General features: G+C 31.6%; 2 protein-coding genes and 1 pseudogene across 3 annotated transcripts; 2 read left to right on the top strand and 1 right to left on the bottom strand.

Annotated features, from left to right (window-relative positions):
* Positions 1-2,642: 2,642 nt before the first annotated feature.
* On the top strand, positions 2,643-4,669 carry LOC105771111 (protein IQ-DOMAIN 7). The gene is made up of 4 exons (XM_012592512.2): positions 2,643-2,843; positions 2,944-3,204; positions 3,356-3,559; positions 3,668-4,669. Exons 1-4 carry the CDS (start codon positions 2,775-2,777, stop codon positions 4,478-4,480), a joined length of 1,347 nt encoding a protein of 448 aa, XP_012447966.1. The 5' UTR covers positions 2,643-2,774; the 3' UTR covers positions 4,481-4,669.
* Positions 4,670-16,489: 11,820 nt separating this feature from the next.
* On the top strand, positions 16,490-18,466 carry LOC105771110 (transcription factor MYB24). 2 transcript variants are annotated; one of them, XM_012592511.2, is made up of 4 exons: positions 16,490-16,600; positions 16,740-16,946; positions 17,127-17,256; positions 17,349-18,466. In XM_012592511.2, the coding sequence occupies exons 2-4, from the start codon at positions 16,805-16,807 to the stop codon at positions 18,184-18,186; spliced, it is 1,110 nt and encodes a 369-aa protein (XP_012447965.1). In that variant the 5' UTR covers positions 16,490-16,600; positions 16,740-16,804; the 3' UTR covers positions 18,187-18,466. The 2 variants fall into 2 exon arrangements, with proteins under 2 accessions (XP_012447965.1, XP_052486924.1); XM_052630964.1 differs by lacking the exon at positions 16,490-16,600 and having other exon boundaries at positions 16,613-16,946.
* A 1,036-nt stretch (positions 18,467-19,502) lies between these two features.
* LOC105766790 (uncharacterized) lies at positions 19,503-26,476 on the bottom strand (annotated as a pseudogene).
* Positions 26,477-26,832: the final 356 nt, after the last annotated feature.

Below are 26,832 nucleotides of genomic sequence, written 5' to 3'. Positions count from 1 at the left end.
ACATGTTTAGAGTTCAGGGTATTTTTTTTATCAGTGATTTTAGCCAAGTGCACCCCCAAAGCTTGAATGACTACTTCGAACTTGGTTCAACAGTTTGTAATGGTGATGTTGTTGCATTTGCGGACTTGAAATGCAAAGGTTGGGAGAAATTTAGATTGAAATGGCTTTGAGTGAAGAAGAAAGACTGAGTTTAATCATTTTTGTATTGATTGTTTCCATTCACGGTGATTGGTGAGTGTGACTGAATGTTTCCAAATATGAGCTTTACAACAAAGAGCGCTCTGCCTAGTTTATTACTTCTTTCCGGACTTTTTAGATTGAGAGCTCAAAAAGGTCCCATGTCTCCCTGCCAGTTAAGGGTCCTTCCAAGTTACAGAATTTATCTTTGATTCTAAGTTGGACCATAAAATTAAAATATTTTGAGAACCAAAGCTAAAATTTTTTACGTTTAAATGAATTTTTAATTGTTGTGAACTGCCGAAATAATTCTTTTATTTAACAAAAAAACTAAAAGAAATTAAATTACTAATATTTAGAGGATTAAACTTGCAACTGTATGATTTATCAAAGGGGTTAAGACCCTGCGTCCCATGACTGAGAATCGATCATAAAATAAGTTCAGGCAAAATTATTCTTTATTTATGTTGAAAATGATTTCTTTTAAGTGCATATCACACCGGAGAGTTTAAGGAATTTAATTACTGTTGTTCTATATTCAGAGCCAAAGTTAATCAAGAGTCTTAAAACTACTTTATATCTAATATAAGAATCAAAACTTTAATCATTAGTTAAGTTAGGAGAAACTCTTACCATCTCACTTAAATCCTGCTATTTTTATGCCTTCTTGCTAATGTTTCTACATTCTAAATACGAAACATATTTTAAAACTAAACTTTCTACATTTTACTTCATTAACTCTAGGCTTTTTTTATCAAACTAACTCAAAAAAATTTATTATTTATAAAAATAACTCAGGTTGAAAAATAATTACGAGAAAGACCTGAAAGGAACAGTGTATGGCGGTGCCGACACCCATGTCAGAAATTCTCTTATCATTATTTGATGATTGCTGGGGGTTTTTATTTTTGGGTGTCGACACTGCAATGGTCGGCACTAATATGTATTTTCTCAACCATATTCTTATAAGTACAAGTACTATCTGGGTAAAACATATTTTTTATTCTTTACCGACGTCCAGGTGGTTGGCACCACCAAAATCATTTAATTTTTTTTGGTAATTTTTGTTGCCTTCATTGTGGTGGTCGACACCTGTGCCAACATTTTTTTTTTGTATATTTTGGTGCTAGCAATATAGTGGTCGACACCCATATGAGTAAAAAAATTTTACATTATAAATTACTCAAAAAATTATTTTCCTCTACTATTGTCATTTTTTTACAAAATATACCTAACTAATTTAATAATTTATGAAAATTCTCCAGGTGCAATAAGACTAATTAAATTTGTATTAATCAAACTACACAGTTTGCTAATGTATTTTGAAAAGTATTTTTTCTAGAAAATTCATATTCTGGTTAAATCAGGTTTATAATTGCATTTAAAAATATTACGTTCAACCGCCCTCTATCAAATCGCAACTACTTCTATTATCTGAGCTTCCGACTAAGCAACGCTGATCCGAGCTTCAAATGGCTCCATCGAGAATCTCGTTCCCAAAGTTTGGAGTTTTCGTGATACAAGTTTCGATTTGCGAAGATTGCCACCAACTTGCGTAATCCATAACTGGCACCTCCTCCCTTTGATAATATAACCTTTGCAGTTCTCGTGACATTATATAATTCAACCCCATTAATGCATGACTACCAATACATAATAGAAATCTCCGGTTGATGGTACACTCCCTAAACAGATAAAAAAATTAATCTCTCTCCCCAATTTTTTTCTCTTTAGCATGACACTCTAAACAATTTTTTTTCATTCCCCGTTTTATCATAACCCAAAGTGCATCAACGACTGTCGCAGGTGTCAATCACCACAATGTTAGCACCAAAAATTACTGAAAAAAATTAAATTGATTTTACAGTGTTGGTCGCCTGGACGTTAGCACCTAATAAAAAAATATCTTTTATCTGAACAATACATGAAATTTTAAGAATACGGCTGAGAAAATATATACTAGTGTCGGCCATTGTAATGTCGACACCAAAAAAGAATTTTTTTTAAACCCCTAGCAATCATCAGGTAATGATGGGGAATTTTTGACATAAGTGCCAGCCATGAACGCGTCGGCACCGCCTGCACTGTTCCTTTAGATTATTCCCGTAATTATTTTTCAATCTGGGTATTTTTGTAAATATTAAATTATTTTAGATTAGTTTGATGAAAAGCTTAACTCTATTTATAGCAAAATCAAAATTAATATAAAAACCAGCCAGCAAATATAATGGACTCTTAAGAAAATAAAGGCCCACTTTCTTTTCTTTTTCATGTTCATGAAAGGAACACTTGTTTTGGATTTAACTTACGCATGCTTTTAATATTTGAAATTAATGTATGATTGAGAGAATTAAATGTAAACACTATTGTTTTTCGAAATTCAAAAATTCAAATTCCCTATGTAAATCTTCACTTCACTCGCCTTTACTTTTACTCAAAGCTCAATGTCACTTCTTTAACCTCCCAACAACACCCAACGGTTCTTAAAGTTTAAACCCAAACATCACCTTTCCCGCTCCAGTCCACTTGTTATTAACATCACTTGCTCTGTTTCCACCAAACTGAAGCTTTTTTGTTTTCTTTTTCAATTCCTCAAAATGGGTGCCTCAGGAAAATGGTTTAGATCACTTGTAACTTTGAAACCACTTCATGAACCCATTAACCATGTATTTTTCTTCAATCCCATAACTAAGTTTCTAATTTTCTGGAACTCTTTTTTTTCCTTCGTGCTTTCAGTGTTTTTATTTTTTATAATTTTTTTTGTAGGAGAAAATGGGAGATAATAAGTCCAAGAAGAAGTGGAAACTATGGAGGAGCTCATCAGAAGGGTTCGGATCCTCCTCATCCAAGAGTTTCAAAATGCGGCACGTGGTAGCTGCCCCACTGGCCTCCGATTCTTCTTTCATGGCTGATGATCTGCTTGCTGCTGCCATGGCTACCATTGTTCGTGCTCAACCCAAAGATTTCAGAGCTGTGAAGCGTGAATGGGCCGCCATTCGAATTCAGACTGCATTTCGCGGTTTGCTGGTATATTGGCTTTTGTCACACTCTTTGTTATAGTTCGATAATAGTAAAATATTTTTTGTCACTCGCTCATGAGAGCTCAAACTTTTTCGCATTTTGGTGAAAATTTTTGTCTATGTCTGCTTTTAAATACACCTTTCGTTTTTCATGGTAGGCAAGACGAGCTCTGAGGGCATTGAAAGCAGTAGTAAGGATTCAAGCCATATTCCGTGGTCGTCTAGTCCGAAAGCAAGCTGCCGTGACATTAAGGTGCATGCAAGCTCTTGTAAGAGTCCAAGCTCGTGTGAGAGCACAATGTCTGGTGTCTTCAGAAGAGCAATCTCTGCACAAACTTGATGATCCAACAAAGGAAGCCGAGGTGTTTTTTAATTTATTTATTTTTATCTTCTGTATGATTTTACTGCCAACTATTTGACCAATGGCATAATCTGCTGAATGCTAATTCGTTTTTGTTTTTTTTTTTCAGAAACGATGGTGCGACATTCCTGGAACTTTAGAAGAAGTAAAAGCAAAACAACAAATGAGGCAACAAGGTGCAAAGAAAAGGGAGAGAGCAATGGCATACTCTGTTTCAAGATCATATGGCAATGGCAGCCCAAATTTCAGAGCTAACAAGCAGCAGCCGCTATCTCGTAGGCATCACCAAAGGCTACATAGGGATAGCCCAGATTGGGATTGGCTAGATCGTTGGATGTCAACCAAACCCTGGGAATCCAGGACCATTGAAGAGCCTGACTCCACAGTTTCTCGGAAAAGTGAAGATAACATTGTCAGCTTCCACTCCACCTCTTCGGAGCAACGTGACTCTCTTAAACTGAAAACGAAGAACCCCAAAACCAGTATTCTTACGAGGCCTGCTAATCAAACTTCGTGTTCATCGTCTGCCCCGAGTTCCGAATCAGTCAACGACAAGAGCTCGACGTCGACTTCATCCGCATCCGTGTCTCCGACTACATTGTCCAGCAACACTATCGTTGTGGGCACATTAAACGATAGTAATCATACTCAAAAGCCAAGCTACATGAATCCTACCGAGTCTATCAAAGCTAAACAAAAGACCTTCAAGTTTTCTTCTTCGGATAACATGTGGAGACACGTCGTTGATGATGATGATGATGACGATTTACAGTATTTACATAAGAAATTTACGACACTTTCTTGTGAAGACACCAGGAGCAGTGCTGATTCTAATCCATCGATTAATTTCTCCAGGGAATTGTACCGACCAAGACATGATTGCCCCAGGATTAATCAGTGGTGTCAAGGTAGACGACAATGAAATTCTTTTTATTGACTATGACAAGACATCATATGAACCCTCCAATGCTATCCTGCAAAAGACTCTTTTGTATCATGTAATTGAAACAACAATACTTTGATTATTTCCCCTCATTTACGTTCAATTTAGTTTCTTGGTTTCAAAATTAAAATAGTTGATATATCACATTACTTTTCACTTTTGGAGCAATTTATTTTTTCCTTTTTTCATTATTTCTTTATTTTCGTTCGCTTCTCCTTTTTGTTTTTAATGAAGATTAAATATAAAATTTGTACTTAAATTTGTCTATTCTTTTAAAGTGGTGTTTATAGGTTTTTTTTTAATGTAGATTGATATCTAAATATTTTTTTTGTCCACTATATTAATACCCGAGCCTAACACCGTTACATTTTTGCTAATGTGGCGGCGCTAACCATTCATGCGCTGCCACATGGATTGCTATTTGCAGTTTTTTTTTTTTCTGTTTTCATTTTTACTCTTTTTCTTTCTCTTTCGCCTTGCTTCTTTTTTGAACCCTAGCTTGCTCCGGTGAGCTCTCCAACCAATGACGACACTAGAGTTGCATAGAGATTTTCTTCTCCTCTTTTTTCTTGTTCTACTATTAAGATGGTAGCGGTGACGGCAAGATTCTCTTCCACTTCTCCTCTTCTTTCCCTTCATTTATTTTTTTTGAAAATCCTTGTTAAAAGCTGCCACCCACCCATTTTTCTTCTCTAGACCTTTCAATTAATCTATTTTCAATTCTCTCTTTGAAGTCCAAATCACTGCTTAAGTCTATTTTGTACTTTAATGTTTAAGTTCTCTTTAAACAAGAAACCCATCTTCTGCAAAGGAGGTTGTCAGTTGTTTTTCAAGGCAGATTTTTTGGGGTTTAAAACTTGAATGTTGTGTTAAGGAACCTATGATTATTTTGAGCCAAATAGTCTTGCATGTCTTTAAATATTGAATCTGGGGTTAAAAGAAATATTGAGATAATTTTTGTGTTTTCTTTTTTCAGCCATAAAAATTGGGTGGTGATTTGATTAATTTTGTACCTAAATTGGGTTTAATACAACAATCTTTCAACACCTGTTACTCCCAATGGTTTCGCGAAGCTCTTGACAAACTACCTGACAATTTCACCATCTCATCCTTCAATTTCAGGCCACCCTATCATTTTCGCCAATCGAGACTTCTTCAAAATGTCGGGTTATTCCCTAGAAGAAGTGATCACCCGAACTCAAGACCCCAAAACCAATCGGAGAACGATGATGGAAATAATTCGACAATAGAGGGATAAAAGTTAATCCCTTTCAATTTTCCTCCAATTGATCCTTCTTCCTAATATGGGTGAAAGTTTGAAAACGATTACGCATATCGGAAAGTGGTGGTTCATGTCAATAGCGCCAAAGATGATGGGATTTTTGAGAGAAGAAGAAGAATGAACAAATGAAATAAAAGAGATAAGAAAAAGAGAGGAAGAAAAAGAAAAAAAAGCTGCAAGTAACGATGTTAGGCTCGAGTTTCAATATAGTGGACAGAAAAAAAAATTTAAGCACTAAATTAGGACAAAAAAAAAATCATAAATACCAATTTTAAAGAAATAGATAAATTAAAGTATTAATTTTATATTTAACCCTTTTAATAATATCCAATCGTTTTCATTTTGAGTCATCATCGAGCGACACCAGCAACATTGATAAAAATCTTTTAAGTCTTTCCCTAATAATTTCCACTTTGCTTTTTACTAAAAATCTATTCTTCCCATTTTTCTTTTCAGGATTGAAAATACTGGTTTTCTCGCATGACAAATAAAATAAATGCAAAATGCACACTTCAATATTTGAAGTATACCCCTTTTTACATTTTAATCTTTCAAGTATTTTTTAGCTCATTTCAGTTTTAAGCATTTCCAGTTTAATCATAACGTTATCGTATGTTCATGTTCAGTCCTTTCAACGATTTGAAAAAACAATCAGCCAATTATGTGCTGCCACATGTACATTACTACGAGATTATCATCTGCAAAAAACCTTAAAATCTTTTAAAATTGTAAAAAATACAAAACTACACTTTTTAAATTACAAAAACTAATTTTTACTATTTTTAAATTTAGAAATTTTAATATTTTTAAAACTTTATAAATCAAAGTTTACTGAAGAATGTTATTTATTATTTAAATGATTATTTAATTGAAATACTATTATTTTTATTATTTAAATAATTGAAAATTTTATCCAAAATTTATCACCTAAAATTGAAAAGCATTAAAATTTCTAATAATTTTTAAAGCAGTAAATTTTATATTTTATATTGTTTTTTAACTTTATAATATTTTTATTTTGAAATATTTTTGTATTTTTAAATAAATTTTAAATCTTTTTCATTTTTAAAGATTTTTTATGGTTTTTCGGATGACGATGATGTCATATGTGACGCGTGGCAACGTATGATTGGTTGTATATTCTTATCATTAGTTTTTAATGTTCAAATGACTAAGGTGAGAAAGTTTGATAACGATAGTGACTGAGTAGGCCAAAAAAACTTTAAGGATCAAAATGGAAAAAATGATGTAGTTCAAGGACTAAAGTGTGCATTAAGCCTAAAATGAAACAGTAGTAAAAGTTACTAATGTGGTCTGATTGGAGATGGTGACTGGAAGAATTAAAAAAGACAAATTCCAACAAGTATTTGAAAGAAGTGGAAGTGGTTTTGTTTCTCAGGTAATAAGACAAAGTGCTTTGGGAGTTACATTGTTGGGAGGGCTTTACGTGAACATCATTCCGTTATATAAAAGAAAAAGTTAGAAAGAAAATATAAAAGGAAGAATTTGGGGGTTTATTTTTCTTAATATCTATTCTATTGAATTTTTGAAAATTTTCCATCAAGAATGCAAGATAAGTTTTGGGTAATTAAATTTAGCAGGTGTCACTTACTCTTGCGGTAAAAATAAAAGTTGTTAAAATCAGCCATGATTTTTATCTTCTAATCCATCGACTTCATTTCCATCGCCCCCATTAATAGACATTGCTTACCCCTCCAAAGGTTTTGCTGATGCTCAACAGTTTCTTTACCCTCGATGGACAGTAAAGCTAACAGAATGTTCCTTGAGGTAACAAGGAAAAGAGTTTTCGGCTTTTGATGATTGGTTTTCAAGGATGAAGAAGATTTAGTTATTTGTATATCATAGTTGTAATTACGATATTATTATTCATATATATATATATATTAGTTCGGTTATTAGTAATTTATGTTATATAAAATTTGATAATTTTATATGTTTTATGTTATGTTTAAGTTTTCTTTAAAATAATTGAAGGTTAAAATTCCATTAAAGAATTATTTCACTTATAAATTCTACTTTTTCCTTATTAATTTTTACTTTTTTTCTTAAAATTTTATTTACTTTTAGAAATTATGGCTCTTAAAGAAAGTGGGTTAAAGGAAAAAACCTCAAAACAACTAAAATTCTCAAAAGGAAAAGGTATAAGAATTAACTGTATAAAATTTGGTTTAAATTTTTGTCGAAATAAAGATATTGTAACTTACCTTACACCGTTAACGGTAGTTAACAATTCAATGATCAAAATGTAGTAATTTGATAACATTAATAATTATATTGTGACTTTTAAAACTCGATAAAATCATAATTTAAATAATACATAAATGATTAAATTTAGAATTTACCCAAAATTGTTTTTAAAATTAATTTTTATATGTTTAATAGTAATCCAGGATTGAACCAATGCAATTATTATTAAAAGAGTTAATGTAATTTTAGCCTATCAACTTGGTAATTAGATTTTTTTTGTCTAGAATCAAAAGTTTAAATATCAAAATGAAAAAAATTATAGATATTAGAATAGACTTTAAATAATTATGATAAAAGATAAAATTAGTTGAGATTAACAAAAACTCTTATACTTCGCAACATGATACACTTACCGTTGATGAATTAAAAGATTTGAAAGTACATGGTTAAAACCTGGTTTGAAGAGTGATGGAAGAAAAGAATATTGATGAATGATGAGTAAGTCCAAGATCAATGGACAAAGCAGAAGCTTTCGTCGGGAGAATGATGATTTATATTTTATACGACAGATCTAATCATGTGATTAGGGTTGACAAGACACGCCATATATGTAAGAAAGCATATTTCAATCATTAATGGAGTAACCTTGTTAGGTTTGTCGGGTCGTTAACGTAATCTCTCTCTTCATATTCTTTTATCAAAATCCAAAAATTCATATTTTTTAGAATAATTACCACAAAGTTGCGCTATATAATCCAATTTAAATTAATCAATTAAGCGAGGCATGAGATTAGAGATTCCTTATACATAAACAATGAATGGATAAAATAAATATAATTGTTTTGAATTAAGAAATTTCCTTTTTTAATTATAAAGGTAAAGTGAGACATTTATATTTTAAAATTTTTATTTTACCATTATATATTTAAGTAAGATATTCATATATTAATTTTTTTCATGTTTATATATTAAATATATATTAAAATAATTCGACAAATATTCAGTGGATAGGAGGAGGCAGGGCAATTATAAATGCATCAAATCTCCATGAAAGAGGTAGTAATATTCAAAATTCAAATTCAGGGCAAAGTGGAAGGTGATGGGTAAAGTGAGGGAGTGATGCTAACAATGAATTTAACAATAATCGGTCTCGTCCTAATTCATTACTATTCTTATTTTAAATAGGTCGCATAAAATTCTTGGTAGTAAAGGACCAGTTGATCCAAGTAGCATCTTGGTGTGGGGGATATGGCCCCTAACGAAGGCTAGAAATCAGGACATGCTACCAAAAAAGGCTTTCAACTTGAAAAAGACTCTGAAAAGAAGGGGGGAATTAAAGAAAAGGAAGAAGGTAAGGGAGATTAGCTTTCTTCAAATTTGAGTAAACAAAGTGGACATTTTCTTTCATGGAAGAGGATTGCCATGAAGATAAGGAAGGTAGAGTGGGTCTATTGGGGTCTTAATAGGCTGCCTTATATATTCCTTGTTGAATAGGGTGTAATTGAGTATTCTACACTTCACTTAATTTCCATACCTCTTTTGGTCTAAATTTTGTTTTCTCAACTTCTTTACTCCATTACATTGTACAAAGTGAAATGCTAGATGATATTAAATGAATCATATAGTTTGATGAAGTTAGGATTGATTTTTTTGAAGGGAGGTCAATTTTGGAATGAAACTCATTTCTTGTTAAGCTAGTTTCTACATACCGTGATCAAATTTAATGACAAAATTTCAAGTTATTAAACACTTGTTATTTGTGTTCATATAGTTGGTAGACTCCTCAACAAGTTTAGTATTATCTTAATAAATTTTTTTTCAATATATTAAGAGTTTGAGCGCCTAAAGAGATAGAAAATCCACGTAATGAGAGTATCTCATCACGTGTCTAAAAAAACGAATCATGCATAATCACATATGGTTGAACTTAAACCCATTCTTTATAACTTATTAAACATTTATGGGTGAGATTACCATTAGATTATAAATTTAATTGGATTCAAACTTTGTTAATTACTACTTAATTGTGAAAGAAATTCAGTTTGGCCAAATAAAAATACACTACTAATTTGTTTATTTCTTAATGTACAATTTTTTTTAACTTTTAGCTAAGCATAAAGTGATTTCTTTTGACATTTGCAAACCCAATTGTAATTCAGGTGCCCCCACCTCTCATCTTTTCTGGCTTTTATAGGACTCATCATCAAGCTGTTCTTTATGACACATAGTTAATTAGTTCAACTTGCCATACTTTAGAGAAATGAAGTTTTATAAAGGGAACTTGCCCCCCCCCCCCTCCTCTTTTTCTTCTCTAATTAATATGATGCTTAAATATAGTAATCTTGGGTCATTTGAGGATCACTTAGTTTTATGAGTGAAAAAGGACAATGTTGAGGTAAATGAGTAGAACAAGGAGGAAGAGTTAAATTTAGGTGACAAGTTTACGACTTCCTGTAAAAATCTTCTCTCCTTTTTCCTACGGTTTCAGGGCATTTTTAGTATGAAAAAAGAAGAAGGTAAAGTGCCTTTAAACGAATTACATTAACAAAAAAAAAAAAGTGTATATTGATCATGTTCAATAAAGAATTTGAAAGTTTATTAATAATTTAATTAACTATTTGGCTATTAAAATAAAATTTATTAATAATTAAATTAACTTTTAATGGGACAAATCTCTCCAAATACTAATTAACTATTTGAGTATCAAAATTAAATTTATCAATAATTAAATTAACTTTTACTATTTAAATTTGTATAAAACAGTAGAATAAATTTATTTCAATAAGGTTTAATGATAAATTTGGCCATTAACGTTTGCATGTTTTATCAAAATGACCCTAATTGTATTTTTGAGTCTATTTTGGCCATCAATCTTTATTTTTTAATATGTTTTTTTCTAACAAATTTAATGAATAAATTCAAGGTTTTAATTTTTCTTTCTTTCAAAAGATTTCAATCTTTCATACTTTGTTTCTTGAGAAGTTTTTCTCTTGATTTAATTTTTTAGATAATTACACTTATTTTCTTTAAATTAAGAGTTACTTTTTAATCTAATGTGTTATTTGTTTATTTTATTATTTTCCACATGTAATTATTTTATTGGGTTATCATAGTAATAAATTACATCTCATTAAAATATTCCACATATGAAATTTCACATCATCCCCATTAACTTTTTAACGTTACTTTCATTAAATCTGTTAAAAAGATTAAAAAGAAGAAGAACAAAGGTTGGCAAAAAAGTTCAAAAATACAATTAGGACCATTTTGACAAAACATGCAAACGTTAGTGGTTAAATTTATCATTAAGCCTTTCAATAATTAGTCAATGGACTTTAATAAATAAAAAATTATTGTAAATATTGCTTTCAAAATGAAAAACTATTAATTTTTCATATTTAAAAATCTTAACTATTTTTCTAAACAATCTAATTATAGGTTTTGATTATATCTATTCTTTTTGACACAATATTAAAACTACCCTGAGCCCCTCCCTAACCTATAAATAGGAGGATAATACACTTCAGTGCATTCGAACTCACGTCCTCCTGTTTTGACAACAATATCTATGCCAATCGAACTATTTTATTTTTTTAACTTTTTTATATATATAGATTGTTGTATGATTTATAATATAAGTTTGATATAGGTTTTTAACATGTATATTTTTTGCATTAGATAATATTTTTTAACATCATAAATTCATACATTGCTATCTTCTTAATCCTTATTTATAATAATTGGGTCTTATATTTTGAAAAAAAATCCATGGTTGTCAATTTTCTGTTTATGTATTTTATTTTATTATTTGAATTTAATTTTATCATATGTAATTTTTAAAAAACCATCATATTTACAATTGATCAGTATTTCTTGTGTATGTAGGGTATTAAAATTAAATACAAAATATATTAAATTAACATTTAATTTACTTTTTAACCGTTTAATTTAGCTGAGTGGTATGGATCTAAAATGGTTTCATTTTGTGTAATAAAATTGTGATTCAAGTGAGGACAAAGAATTACGTAATCAATATTTCATTTGTACTTTGTTTGGGTGACTTAGGCCGCATCTTGTGACCTCGTCTGACTCAACAAATAAAGCAAACGAAGGGGTTGGGCTATTAATTGTTGCATGTGCTACATTAAAATTCAACATCCTTGTTTTCGCTGCTTTTAATTTCTTCCATCACAAGCAATTCCAATCCATTTCTCTTTTTACTTTTCTTTTTCTTTTTTTTGGCTTTTGAGAAAGCGAAATTAATCATGTAAATTTAACCCAGATGTGTGTGATTTTTAGCCACAATAAAGCATTTGCTTTAAGGACTTTAAACCCAAAACCAAAAAAAAAAAAAAAGAAAAAAAGAAAAAAGAAGAATAGTTTTGTTTATTTTCCTATTAAAAGGCAGCTTTGTTTTTAATATTTGTAATTACATTTGCATGATATATATATTTTGCAACTTTTGTCTATGATTATTTCTTAATTAATATCTAGCAATTATAGCAATTAATTAAATCGGAAGATATCATGCTTTTAAGTGAGCTTCAACTTATAACTTCCATGTTACCATAATAATAATTTGAGTATAAAAAGCTTTTAAATTTCCATTTAAAGTTTTATTCCAATAAAAAAATTTGATTAGTGTTAACATATTGTTTGAAGGAGATAGGGCTAGTTTTTTCTTTTGCTTGAGGAATATCTTGCAAGATGAAAGGCAAAGTATGAGGTGTTAGAGCTTGTGCTCTAATATGTTTTTTGCAGAGTAACAATAGGAATAGAGAAGAAAATGAGGTAAGAATTTATTCAAGGGTGGTTAGTTGTCGTGAGGTTATTCAAGTGCGTGGGAGTCAAGTTGTCCTTTGCATATAATTGATGAGCGTAGATGTCTTTTGATTGATAAGTTCTTTTATTGATCTAATTATCTTTTGACTTGTGTCATACGCTGTTATTAAAAATTCATAACTATGTATATAATTATTTATCGTACAAGTAGTACACTCCAATTAACTATATTCATGAAAATTTTGAGTCTCTTGGAGTGGCATAAGGAGTAAAATCTTTAATTTACCCAAAAAAAAATTATAAAAGAAGCATGTTTAAAATGGTTAAAAGACAACAATGTTAGATACAACATAAATTTTCAAAGTTGGCAACAAATATAGTATAATTGTAGCACCATCGTAATCTAGTAACCCCAAGTTCCCATTGAGTTAAAATTGGACGCCAATTACCAAAAGGAGGAAAAAACAAACGATGCCGAATTAACAGCACTAAAACAAATCCAAATTCTTGCATATACTAGTTGAAGATTGTAGTCCCATATTTTAGTTTTACTAAAATTAGTGCAGATTTTATACTAGTTGAAGAAATGGAATGATTTTTAAGACGGAGGGTCTTATATTTGAAAGGAAAATAGTTTCCAATTTACCACCCAACCTAGGAGTATAATTTTACCATAACTTCCCCTTGAGAAAAGGGTGGAAAATTACGTCAATGCCATTACTTATAGTTGCAATTAGACATATTATATATAAATTGCTTGTTAGGAGCAATTTTACTTGGTGAAACAACTTGTCTTTGAGAGATAACAGCCACGAATGAATGATGATAAACTTTTTTATTTTTTTATTAAAAAAAAGGGGTTTAATTTTTGAGAAAAGAGTACAGTCAATCATATTTCATAGCAGGGTTTTCATTTCATGAAAAACTGGGCAAATGTGGGGAAGGCAAGAGAAACTTCACCTTTTCAACTGCCTCACCCATGTCCAGTTCTTTTGATGTAAAAAAAATGAAATATAAATGAAAATAGCCATCAGATCAAGGCCTTGATCATTAATTGTCTCTCCTTCAACATCCATCACTTTTGCTACCATGAATTGGCACCATAATTATCAGAACATGAAGCATACCCTATGCTAATTATTTCATATTTCACCCAAAACAATCAATTTTCCTTTTGACTTTAGCAAACCAATAATCATAATCTGTCATTCCTACGAATTTAGCTTCTCAACATCCTGAATTCCATTCAAGTGATGTAACATTTAATTTTTTTTGTTGGAAAGAACTAGGGTTGCAAAAGATTGATTGTCATAAATTTTCTTGTTGCCATTATCGTTTAGCCTTTTGTTTTCAAGCTCGTTGATCAGTATTCTCGATATATATATGCAGATAAATAGCCTTTTAGGATTAGTATTGTCAAAATCGCTCAACCTATATATTCGTAATAATAATGAATGGATGGGGTAAAGGAAGTAAATGGCAGGGTTCCATTCCATGCAAATCTTGTCCTCCTTTCCCTCATTTTACCACTAAAAACTGCTTGCTTAATTTGGGAAGAGGCAAGAGCATGCATTTTGTACTAGGGTGACCCCATTTTCAATCATAACACTGCCTTGATTACAAATTCTTTTGACCCTTTCATTCATGATGTGTTTTTTTTTTATATAATAATGTTTGCCGGAGAATCTTCAGATTTTGTCCGAGTGTAATTTCTTTGTCGGAATTAAAAAAAAAAAAACACTTTTTACATCTTTTAATTTACTATAGGTAGAGTCCTGATTGTCATGTCATCATTGAATCCCACTCTCAGGTGGCATTGAGCTGGTGCTCTTCTTACTTTGATCGCCCTTGTAGACTCTGGGATTTGTTCATATCACTCGACTGTATTAGTGCTAAGTTATTTTTTGTGCATGTGTTTCGAGAGGCTAATGGCCTTGTCGATACCTCCATTTTTGTTGTTTGTATGTAACTGGTTTTTCCAGTTACTTTTCCTATGAAATGAATAAATGATTTTGCTGAGGAAAAAAATCACAAATAAGATGTTTTTTACCAAATAAAAAGAAAAGAAAAGAAAATCCGTTTCTTTTATAACCGGCTGTGATAATATTTAGTAGTTAGTGTTTAAATTAATATATATTATTTAGGGTTTATTGTTTTTATTTATAATTTATAGAATTAGTTATCAATATAATTAAAAAGAAACCCCAAGCTTAAAACCTTAAACATTAAACACTAAATTATAATTTATAAAATTATTTATCATAAACCATAAAATATTAAACCTTAAATTTATCTATAATCATAACATTGTATTGAAAAGAAAAAAGAACTGGTTGTGTGTAAGGTAAAAAGGGGAGTGTCAGACCAAGGTTTGCCAAAATTTTTAACACATAGACCAGCCGAATAGCATTTCCTGTTTTCTCTTCAGCTGATATTATAACGATTAGGACCCACTGATGGAATTAAAATGTAGATAAAAAAATTAATTGATTTCAGCATCTTTGCTTTTAATATATGGTGACCACTCATCGTCCAACTTGAAGAAATATTCGTGTCTAATCCAATAAAAGTTGAAATGAAACTTTGAGTTAAAACAGTATGGTGTGCCCCTGGATGTTAATAAATTAAGCAATCTATATATTGTTTCCATGAAATGGAAGGAATTCTGGAATTGCTAAGGCAATGTGGTCCCTTAATTAAGATTAAATAATTACTCTACCTCTGTGTTCCATTGCTTAGATCCCAATCAACGTTTTGGTTTTCCAATTTGTAGATACACTGTTCATCATTTCAATATGGTAACTAAAACCTAATAAGTAAATAATGAACAGAAGTCTTGTTATGATTATAATTGAAATTGGTAAAAGAAATAATAATAATAACAAGTTTTGATATAAGTTTAAAGCCACCCATTGCTTATTCAGAAACGATAATTATTAAAACATAGTAACGTCTTCAGATTTCAACCTAGTAATTGATTTACAACTTGAAATTTAACAAGAAAGAGCTGAGCTTTAATTCATGCATTTGATTGAAATGTCTTCCCTTTTTTCTTTGCATCACATAGTTGCTTGACTTGGAGATAAAAAGCCTTTACTTTATGCCCTTCATTACATGCAACGAATCAGCAGAGAATTTCAACAGCAATCTTGTTCTAGAACGTAATAATAGTAATATATGATGATACAATTTTCTCTAGCTGAGATTCACAAAGCATCTATGGTGGGACAGTTCTACGAACATTTGATATCAATCAATGCGTAAAAGAAGACGATCCATTTACATTCTAATATTTTTTTTTAAATAATTATCTCATGGTGCATCGAATTTTAATTACTTGAATGAACACAATCCATATTATTACATTGCCTACAATCACGTCAAACCTTTCATAGACTCACAACCGTCTGATGGTTGTTGTAATCATGAAGAAAAATCCCAGTGAGTTTGATTTTGCATTAATTTGCAAGAGCCATATCTGAAAGTTGAGAAGAAAGAAAAATTATTGAACAAGTTTTGACATCCTACAACTTCGTATTCCTACATGAAGACAATAAGTCCAAAAAGTGGGACCCGTTAAAAACAATAAAGGGTCCCACATGCCTGCATGTATGCCACTTGTACAAGGAAAACCCATATCTCAGAAATTAACAGAGTGAGAGGGATCCCATTATAAGCCATACATCCCTTACAGGTTGACGCTGCAGATTTTAGCCTTTTGCCCTCAAACCCTAACTGGGCCACCATGGTACAGCTCCCTACATTAAATTCACGCCCTCACTGCACTCTCATCAGTCTTTTAAAATCACCCTCTTAGCACTCAGTTTGTAAGCTTTTTTTTTTTTTTCTTTTTGTTTTTCACATTTTCTTCTAAGCCAAATTCTAGGGCTTAGCTCTGAATATCTTCTGATATAGAAATTAAAAGTTAAAACTTGAAACTACCCTCTCTTTCTCTCTCTTTTTCAGATCTGCTCTTCTTTTTCACTTTTGAATAAATAAACAATTCTAGATTCTGGCCCGCTATTGGCTGAATGATGGGGCACGGCCACCATTCTTGTTGCAACAAGCAGAAGGTGAAGAGAGGGCTATGGTCACCCGAGGAAGATGAGAAACTTATAAACTACGTTACAACCTATGGCCATGGTTGTTGGAGCTCAGTCCCTAAACTTGCTGGTCTTTTACTCTTCTCCATCTTTCCATGGTTTCTTTTTTGCCAATATCAGTACTAGTTTTTATAAACCTTTTTTTTTTGCAGACAATAACTGCAAAAACCCAACTACATTAATTTGATTCCTTGTTTATTTTCTTTTTTTTCGATGTTTGTTCCTTTTGGGGGTTTGTTTCATGATGCAGGCCTTCAAAGATGCGGGAAGAGTTGTAGATTAAGATGGATAAATTACCTCAGACCTGATTTGAAACGTGGGAGTTTCTCCCCACAAGAAGCAGCTCTCATCATTGAACTCCATAGTATTCTAGGCAACAGGTATTAATCATAGTAATCATCAATGTTTTCTTCTCTCTCTCTCTTTTTATTTTTTTAACTTTTGTACTTTTTTTTCACATTTTGTTGAACAGATGGGCACAGATAGCCAAACATCTACCAGGAAGAACAGATAATGAGGTGAAGAACTTTTGGAATTCAAGTATCAAAAAGAAGTTTATCTCCCATGAGGTTCCTGCTTTAGCCTCTTTCGCCGATGTTCATAATTTTAAACCTCCAGATGAAGCAGTTGATTTCGTCTCTCTAAATGTAAACCCTAGTTTGATCCTTAGTGATCAACGGGACCAGCTCTATCTTTCCCCACCACTGCTACAGAGCTTTGCTCAACATCATGCAGATTTCAAGTCAAACCCAAGCGGTGACAACGTCGATTTGATTCACCATCATTTCCCGTTAACCCCAATGCTCCCACCACCCCTTTCAAGTGCATCTTCCTTGGACCCTTCATGGCCATTGCCCTTCATTACATCTCAACATGATCTTGATCATCACCAAGATAAAAAACATCACGTCCCGGTTTTCAGTAATGAAGTAGTTCATGATATTTTCAACGAGAAGCTTATGAACTCAACCGCTGCCATAAATCTTTATGATCATCCATTAATGGCTGCCCAAACAGTGCCCAAACTCTGTGAAATCCTTGAAGGGAACCTGTACAACATGCCACTAACTTCTGTTTCATTGGAAAACATCGACCCGTTAGGCTCGAGGCTCTCGACATGTTTGCCTATATCTGCTGGTTCATCCTATGCGCATGACATGGTCGTGGCAACCAACCAGATGGAGTTTATTGATACCATCATTACATCAATGCCATCAGCATCATCGTCCTCTTCGTCATCCTTATCAGCTTTATCCAGTGGGCAATATATCACAAACCCTAATCTTCCATCAGGCGGTTGGGACCCTTAGGCACGACCCATTCACATTTTCTTACATGATTGGGGTTAGATTTAGCTAGGTACTCCGTCTGCGGGTTCACTATACAACAGCAATTATTTTCCTCAAATATTATATGCACAGATATATATATTTATGTATATTGTAGGGTTCCTTTTCGACCAAAAAAAATATTGTAGGGTTCTTATATGTGAGAGAAAAATATTAACCTAAATGTTACTATTTCAGACATGCAGTATGAATAATGCCAGATGATGTTCCATAAATAAATTTAGGTTCTAAATTTCACGTATTACTTGTTCTAAATATATTTGTATAACAGTATATGAAATAATTTGTTCATATATATATATTAATTTATTCTCTCATTTGTAGGAGATATTAACAATAAGAAATTTTATATATATATATATATACATTTTATACGGTGACGTTAATGTGTAGACTAAAATTCATGGTAATATATTACACTCGAAATTTTGGAATCTAATTTCAATTTTCGTAAACTCAGTTTTGAAAAAGATGGGTGGAGAGCGAATGGGATTAACTGGAAAGCAAATTAGACAAGTAACTTGATAAAACTTATGTGGATTTAAAGGCGTTAGGTTTAGGATTCAACCATATGTTTGTTAATGTAATTGCTTGTAAAAAGAGATGTAACGCAGCCATTAGGAGCACATTACCTATAATTACACTTGTGCAATTAACGATCAACAATCTTGAACCGTGTAAGACCATCATTTTATGTTATGATTAGACAATCGTAAGATTCTAGTAAAAAGATCAAATAAAAAAAATTGCAGACCTTCTCCATGATTGATTTTAAAGTTCATTTTTTATACATGTTGAAGACTTTTAAGTTGAAAAGGTGAGTATTTTTTTACAGTTACGAGGCAGCCGATTCAGGGTCAACAATAACATTAGGAGATAAATTTTAACCATTTCACTTGAAAAAAAAAACCTTTTTTACGTATATTAGAAATTGATCGGATTTACGAGCAAGGTAAAAGAAAGAGGACAAAGCAAGAGCGGGCCAAGTCCGCGGCTGATACGGCAATTGTCATCAATGCCGGACGCAGGTAGTAAACTGGACATGAACAGAGGCGGTAGGGGCCCAAAAGGTATGGTCTTTAACAGCACCGCTACTGTTAATCGCTCTTAAAATCTTAGCAGTAAAAAAATCAAAAAAAGAAGAAGCACCACTGGCTGCATCAGGCAGCTGCAGCTGCAGGCAGCCAAGCAGCTTTCGGTTTGCTTGCCTAAACAAGCAGATTCAATCTATTTTTCAATGCCTTGGCTTTTCCATACTTCAATAATTCATCGAATAATTTAGTCAACAACAAAGTGTAAATTTCAAAAAGAACAAAAATGATTAATCATGCATGAACACCATGTCACAAATCAATGAATTTGCGGAAACAACAAGCAAGGTCGTACATACATTTAGACCAATTGCTTATTTCCTTGTATCAACAACCACCCCGAAACTTTATGGTAATTTACATAGAAAAAAGCCCCTAAGAATTTATAAAGTACAATGGTTGTGTATGCAAATGAGTGATTTAAGATGCTATGTTGATCATCCAAGAGCCAATTGCTGCCCTAGAAGGATCTGGATATCCAATCCAATGCAGCCTTTTGAACGTGTGACTCAATTTGCGAAGGATAAATCGATACAGAAGTTACCGCAATCTACTGTTTGAGGGGGAAAAAAACCAAATGCAATTTGAGTGACATAAATGAACCGTATTAGGTTGATTCCATGACCTTCATGGAAAACAGAAATGAAAATCAATAGTTCGATTCTTAAATGATTTGAATAACCATAATTTCCAGGGAGAAAACGGGGTTTTAACTTACAAATCTGTTTCGAGTGCGCCAAAATCCAAATCCTTGCATGTATCTTCCTGTTCTTTGTCTACAAACTGCAAAATACATAAGCCAACATCAACTGTAATTAACAATGCCAGGATCATTCATAGATAAGGAGAAAAACCTGAGAACAGCAAGCAAAATTGGTTTTGATGGCAATTCAGAACTTTTCTATTCCGTTGTTGGAAAATTTCCGTACCTCCATTCGGAAGTACTTTTTCGCTTTATTAGATTCAGATTTAGCTGCTTCAACAGACCACATCCACATTATTCCTTTGTGCAGTCAACTAGCGAGCAGCACCCTGAGGGAAAAAATGCACATTACCAAGATCAAATACTGAGAAAGAGATCCTGATACTCTGTTTAAAGGGATTAATATAAAGAAATGTGGGCATGAATAAGCAGGTTTTGATGTGCAGGAGTAAATGACGCAATTCCTTTTGATTAAAAGAAAATTTACAGCAGTGGATGCATCTTGGCTAAGCTGTGCGAGTTGGATCCCAAGACTTCATTGATTAGACATGGAATATGCAGCCAAAGGATGGTGATTAGCTGAAACACCTTGCCAACCCGGAGCAGATCTCCACATACTTTGCTTGGTCAGTTTAAAGCCCTGTCGTATATGAATAAGCAAGATTGCATGAAGGACGAAACGAGATAAATTTACATACTGAAAGGAAAGAAATGTAGCTGAATATCAAGCTAAACAGATTTGCTGAAAGAATCCAGAAGGCTTAGCATTACTATATCCAAAAAAACAGAACAGCATGTTTGAGTAAATACGCGGTTTGGAACTTTGATCGTCCAAATATACGATTGTATGGAACATTCAATTTGCATGAGGAAACTTCATCCCATTGGTGAATTAAAACGCTCCCTTGTTCAATGAAGCTTCCAAAAGGGAAATTTCTATGAACAATTCCATGATTGCCAATAATTTGAACCTGATATAAATAGTGTGACTATATAAGAACTCCCCCACAAAATAATGCTATAACCTATGAACAAACAAATGAAAACGAGTAGATGAACAGATATATATATATATATATATATTCCTCTAAGGCATAACAAAGATTTCCTCATTGGCTGTAATAAAAGATTGTTTCTTATGATGATAGCAACCCAAACTTTGCCTCTCCTAACAATTTAAAGAACTTCAGAGAGTTGAAAAGCAGGAAAGATCACAAACTAAGGCAACTTCGTCACTATCAGCTAATATGTCTAAATAAAGATGCATATAAACAAGGTTTAGAGAGCACATCTCAAGGAAGCAACAGTATCCAAATATTAGTTATTAGGTTATGAGTATAATTTGAAGACCAAAACCGGAAATATATCTCATTTTAAATGTGACAGACGTTGGTATATATCACGTCATTGTTATCACAGCCAAATGCTCTTTATGTCCATAAAACAGGGAATCCGAACCTTGTTTGCTGAAGGAAAAGTAGGAATTTCTACACTTGGAAAAGCAACTTTTAGGGAAAACACCCTTTTCGATATCTAGGATGGCTGCGTTTATTAAAAGCAAACAAAGTGAAACTGCATCCTTAAAATCACTTTCTTGGCTTTCTTCCCCCTTCCTTCAGTAGTATCAAACAATCAGAAGAATGTTCATAAGTGAAAAGAAACTAGTAGAAACTGAATTCCCAGCACCAGTTCAGTGATATAGACAAAGATGGTACACCAACGTTAATGCTTCTCTAGCCCAGGCCACAACACCCGAGGAAAACCTGGTATATTACACATCATAAATACACTTATCATCCAAGGAAGAGCAAAGAGGATTGATGGTAAATTAACATGATAAAACAATAATAACATATGAATGAAGCTGAGCAAAAGGCGTTAAAATATTCAAAGCAAAATTTATACCATCTATTAGAAGAGTGAATCAAGAGGGTAATATTCCCACCTGCTACAATCAAAGAAAATTCAATTAGTATTATCGTGCAGGAGTGTTAAAAAACTTACATGTTATGACCATAGCTTCTCCCCCGGTTTATTCCATTAATCACCTGGAAATTTCATGAAGTCAGGAAGTGGTTAAAAACAAATTTGTATTTTAATTCATAGAAATCAGGATGAAAGCCTAACCAGGAGAGGCTTCGACCATGAGAACACTGCCCCAGACAATGCTAAGGATACACAATCCACGGTAGTCCCTGAAATCAGAGAACCATAAATGAAAAGGATTATTATCAGAGCAAATTCACGCAAGCTTGCATGCATATATATTGACGTTTCTGCAAAAAGGGCAACAAATAACAGTCCAGAAGGTACTTTTTAAAAGTCATGTTTAATCATATAAATGATGGTTGTGACATACTACACTTGGCTTACTCCAATAACATGGTTTCATATCCCAAATCAAGAACACTGAGATACTTAAAATTTGAGCGGAACAAGCAAAATCCAATCACACCTCAGACTCCATAAGCAGTAGCACCATCTATTTCTGCTGGACTCGCACTGTCATGGAATGACCCGAAACAGATTTATCCCTTAAGCAATCCATTCAGAAATAAATCACAGAAAAATTACAAAATTCAATAAGAAAAATGAAATACTAAGAAATCAATAATTGGTGAGGACCTAGATGAGAAAATGCAAGACTTACGACAAAAAAAAAAAAGCAGAAATGAGGAAATTAGAGAAACTTTAGGAGAAGAAAGAGAGACCCACGATCGAGGGGCGCAAACATGGACATTGTAGAGGCCTAAACGGACCAAAGCTTGAACTAGATAAACAAAGCCATAGGAGTCGGTCCCTTCCCCATTGATAACCAAAACGACAGGCTTGAAGCTGTCGTTGTCATCGAAGTAGAAATAGATGGCTCAGTAGAGTCACCACTTACAAAAGAGTCATCTTCTTCTTGTTTCCTCGTTTTCTGCTATGGAGATTCTTACCGAAGCCAGGAGGTAACATGATGTTTTTTTTCAACGGTAGACATTATTTACTAATTTTTGTTGTTTTGGTTCTTAATAATCTAGAACATGGTTGAATTAAAGCCCTGAAGAAAGATTAGAATACATGGGAAAAACGAGGATCTGCTGCATGAAGGAGATAGAGTGTATGTAAATTGCTATAGTACTAGAGATTTCGACACGGAGAGGAAGACTAATAGCATTTCAGTTTTATTTTTCAAGGACTCAAAATGATAAACTATACCTTTTTTACATGTTGGTATTTCAGTTCTTTTTTCACCTATTTTTAATTTTTTAACTCATATAATATTTTGATGTATAATAAGATTTGAATAATAATTTATATATAACGTATGAACAAAAAAATTTAGATATCAATTTAAAAATGAATATGGGTAAAGTTTGACTAACATATGTACAATTTAAGAAAAAATAGTTTAAGTACTGTGATAAAAAAATTTAAAAATAATATTTAAATAATTTAGATATTAATTTGTAAATTAAACCTTTCCAGAAAATGTCAGCATTTATTATAAAGAGGTAGACTAATCTAGAAAACGATATTTATCCCCTATTTGTAATGTATCCAAAGAAGAAACAAGTCATCAAAAATACTTTTCAATGCTAAAGTCGAAAATGTGAGGAAAAAAGTAATCAATGTGTTTAGGGGTAAAAACGAATGCACATAGTACATACCTCCATAAAAGAGGCCATACTGAAAGCAATGCCTAAACAAATGGAGTGGGGCCACGACCCTTGGCCATTGGCTAAAACAAAAGCTAGTGCAATGAAACCAAATTCCAATGACAACTCATGCGACTGTGGTAGCGCCTTTTCTATTTATCACAAGGAGGAAGCAACAAAATTTTTGTATGGGTGAAAATTAAATTGTAATTTTTATGATAGTAATTTTATTATTTTAATTATTTATATTTTATAATTTTTAAATGGTTAAATTAAATTTTTATCATTTTAAGGAGTTTAAAGTGTAATTTTAACTTTATTAATTTAAAATTTTAAAAGAAATGTAAATGACCAAAATGAAAATTTTTCATTTTAGGAGGACCAAAGTCTTTGCCATCCCCTAACTATGTCCCTACCTTGAAAGAAACTAACAAGAGCAACAAAAGAAACAAAAAATGAAACCCCAATGTTCTGACCAATAGTATCATGGTTGGCAAGAAAATGAGAATTTGAGACAAAATCCGTTGGTGAAAGAACAGGGGAAGGAGACCCCTTAACAAACCGATAAAACTACTCTCACTCGAGTCTCTAGTTGATGACTCATCCTACCTCATTTGACGAGATTCGGCATGATTGAACAATTAATGTCACGTAACTCTTCGTCGTGACATCGCGCGTCTATCTCCAGTAAGTGCTTGAAAAACATCCGATAAATGCGAGACACATTCCACAAAGTGTAAGGGTCAAATTGAATAAATGTGTAAAGATTAAGGGACAAATGTATTATTATACCTTATATATAAATATCAAATTTTAACAAAATGACTATTTTATTCACACATCTAACATATATGAGCTAATTTACTCATTTATTCAGTAAATAAATTAAAATATATTCCAAAATATAGCCCAACTAATTTTATGATACTTTTACCCAATTTATATGCATATAATACTTGATATTTCATCTCTTAAATTTTGTATACGAATATTAAAAGCAACATTAATATATAAACAAATATATATATATAAACTCGGGTGAAGGGTCAATTCAAAATCACAATAATATAAAGTAATTCCAAATACTAAACATGCAATGATTTTTCAAATATTTTTAGAATTCAATTTTAGACTCTTAATAAATAAATAAATTTATGGAATTTAAATGCCAGTTTGTATTTCCTTGACTTATGCAACCAAATATATAATTAACATGAAAAATATAATATAGTTATCATTTAATTATACATCCGTTGGATTGGATGAAATTGAAAATTGAAAACTACAAATCTATTAAATGTTCTATTTAAATCAATTACTTATCAGTTGAATTTTATTAGAGTTGATTAAATCTAGAATGTTTTATTTTTGTAAAAGGAAAATGAAACAACCTACAACATTGAGCTAATTTTGAACTATTTATATTTTAGAGCTTTTAATCTTTGTTTCAACTCATAAATAATAATAATAATAATAAATCATTAAACTAAATGCCGCCAAATTTGGCCGAAGAAAAAAAAATGCGGCCAATAAATAAAATAAAATAATATATTTATCCTAGAAGTTAGGGTTGGGCGCATGACTGGCCGCCCAAGGCCCAACCACGCACAACCATTAATATTTATTTAATTTGTATTCTGTTTATTTAAATACTGTGGATTTGCTTTTTAATTGTTTTTTGTTATATTAAAATTTGGGAAATTATTTCACTTTTTCCGATAAAAATTTTAAATATAGATATTCATCTGAATTTTGAATTTATCCTCATTTAATTAGTAAAAATATTTTAAATTATAAAATTATATTATTTAATGAATTAAAAATTATAAAATCAAGTGATATTAAAAATTAGTAAATTTAAATGTTAATAATGGTCTTTTAATTTAAGTCAGTTAATAAATAAATTTAAAATTTTAAAATGAATTTATAATCAACTATGTTTAATTATATAATTACGTATATAAATTCTAAGTAACTATAAAATAAAATTCAACAAAGACAAAATATAACGAAAATTTTAAAAATTACATATTCTAAACTAAAGATTCACATGCATACTATAAAACTCGAGAATAAATATCTATCCATCTAAATATTTCAATATTTGCTAACGAAATGCTTTTTGGTTAAAATATGTACATTTTAAGAACTTAATTTTGTAATTTTAAAATTTTAAAATTCAAGTTTAATTGTTAATGTTATTATTATTTTTATTAATTTTAAGTTAATTATAATATTATTTTTAATTATATAATTATCAGATGAATTTTTTATTTGAAAATGTCACCGATAAATTTAATAGAATTAAAAATTAAATTTAAATTTTAAAATTTAAAAAATAGAAAAATTAAATTCTAAGTTTCCGAAAAATACATAAAGATTTATCACACATTTTTATTTATTTTAAACCCCGAACCGCAGTGTTGAGATTGAATTATAGGGGAATGTTGGTTTTAAATCTGTGAATTCATGTGTGGGTTCCACGCACCGGGCCAAATGACTCAGCCGTGCCAAAATCAACGCTGGTTACTGGAGCCGTGTAAAGCACTTGCTGTTAAAACAAGCTGCGATCAGTCGATCACGCCGTCCAAACTTTTGAAAAAGGAGATGGGCGGCCAATGGGTCCCGCTAAAGTCGGTGATCGTGGAATAAACGGGTCCACAACCATAATTCACTACCAACTGCAATTTCGCACAAACAGAAAACCTCTGATCTTTTAACTGCTTAACCGAGTCTTGGATAGCCAACCCGGTGATGCCATACACGTATTCGCCTTTGACAGTAGGTGTACGGAAATTATTTGGGGACTCATGCATGCGAGTTAAAATCGTAATTTGTTGCCCTGCCTTTTCTTTTCCTTTTTTTTTCACCATAAATGTGAGCATTAGTTATCAATCTATATTTATCATGTGTCATTATATAATTCATAAAATTATTTATACTATTAATTAATTAATTATTTGACAAAATTAGTGTTGTAAATCAATTTGAAATCATGAGTAATAAATATTAACATAACTGAGTTTTTATCTTTTACTAGTTTTATGTGAAAGAATATTTTTTTCCGAAATAGATTGATGATTGTTTAATTATAACCACTTTATATAAATATTTTATAAATATATTAAATAGAGGCATGACATAATCTAATTATACATTATAACTAGGAACA

This window comes from Gossypium raimondii, chromosome 5 (assembly GCF_025698545.1).
Source record: "Gossypium raimondii isolate GPD5lz chromosome 5, ASM2569854v1, whole genome shotgun sequence".
In the NCBI taxonomy this organism is placed as follows: domain Eukaryota; kingdom Viridiplantae; phylum Streptophyta; class Magnoliopsida; order Malvales; family Malvaceae; genus Gossypium; species Gossypium raimondii.
The sequence above is the reverse complement of the archived record's forward strand: the minus strand, read 5'-3'. Positions and strand labels throughout refer to the sequence as shown.

What these genes read in the sequence shown, in the direction of transcription:
- LOC105771111 (XM_012592512.2), top strand. Translation starts at nt 2,775, where the DNA reads ATGGGTGCCTCAGGAAAATGGTTTAGATCACTTGTAACTTTGAAACCA. An exon ending in TTCATGAACCCATTAACCAT is followed by an intron (nt 2,844 to 2,943) that starts GTATTTTTCTTC and finishes TTTTTTTTGTAG; the next exon opens with GAGAAAATGGGAGATAATAA. An exon ending in ATCCAACAAAGGAAGCCGAG is followed by an intron (nt 3,560 to 3,667) that starts GTGTTTTTTAAT and finishes TTTTTTTTTCAG; the next exon opens with AAACGATGGTGCGACATTCC.
- LOC105771110 (XM_012592511.2), top strand. Translation starts at nt 16,805, where the DNA reads ATGATGGGGCACGGCCACCATTCTTGTTGCAACAAGCAGAAGGTGAAG. An exon ending in CTCAGTCCCTAAACTTGCTG is followed by an intron (nt 16,947 to 17,126) that starts GTCTTTTACTCT and finishes TTCATGATGCAG; the next exon opens with GCCTTCAAAGATGCGGGAAG. An exon ending in CATAGTATTCTAGGCAACAG is followed by an intron (nt 17,257 to 17,348) that starts GTATTAATCATA and finishes TTTGTTGAACAG; the next exon opens with ATGGGCACAGATAGCCAAAC.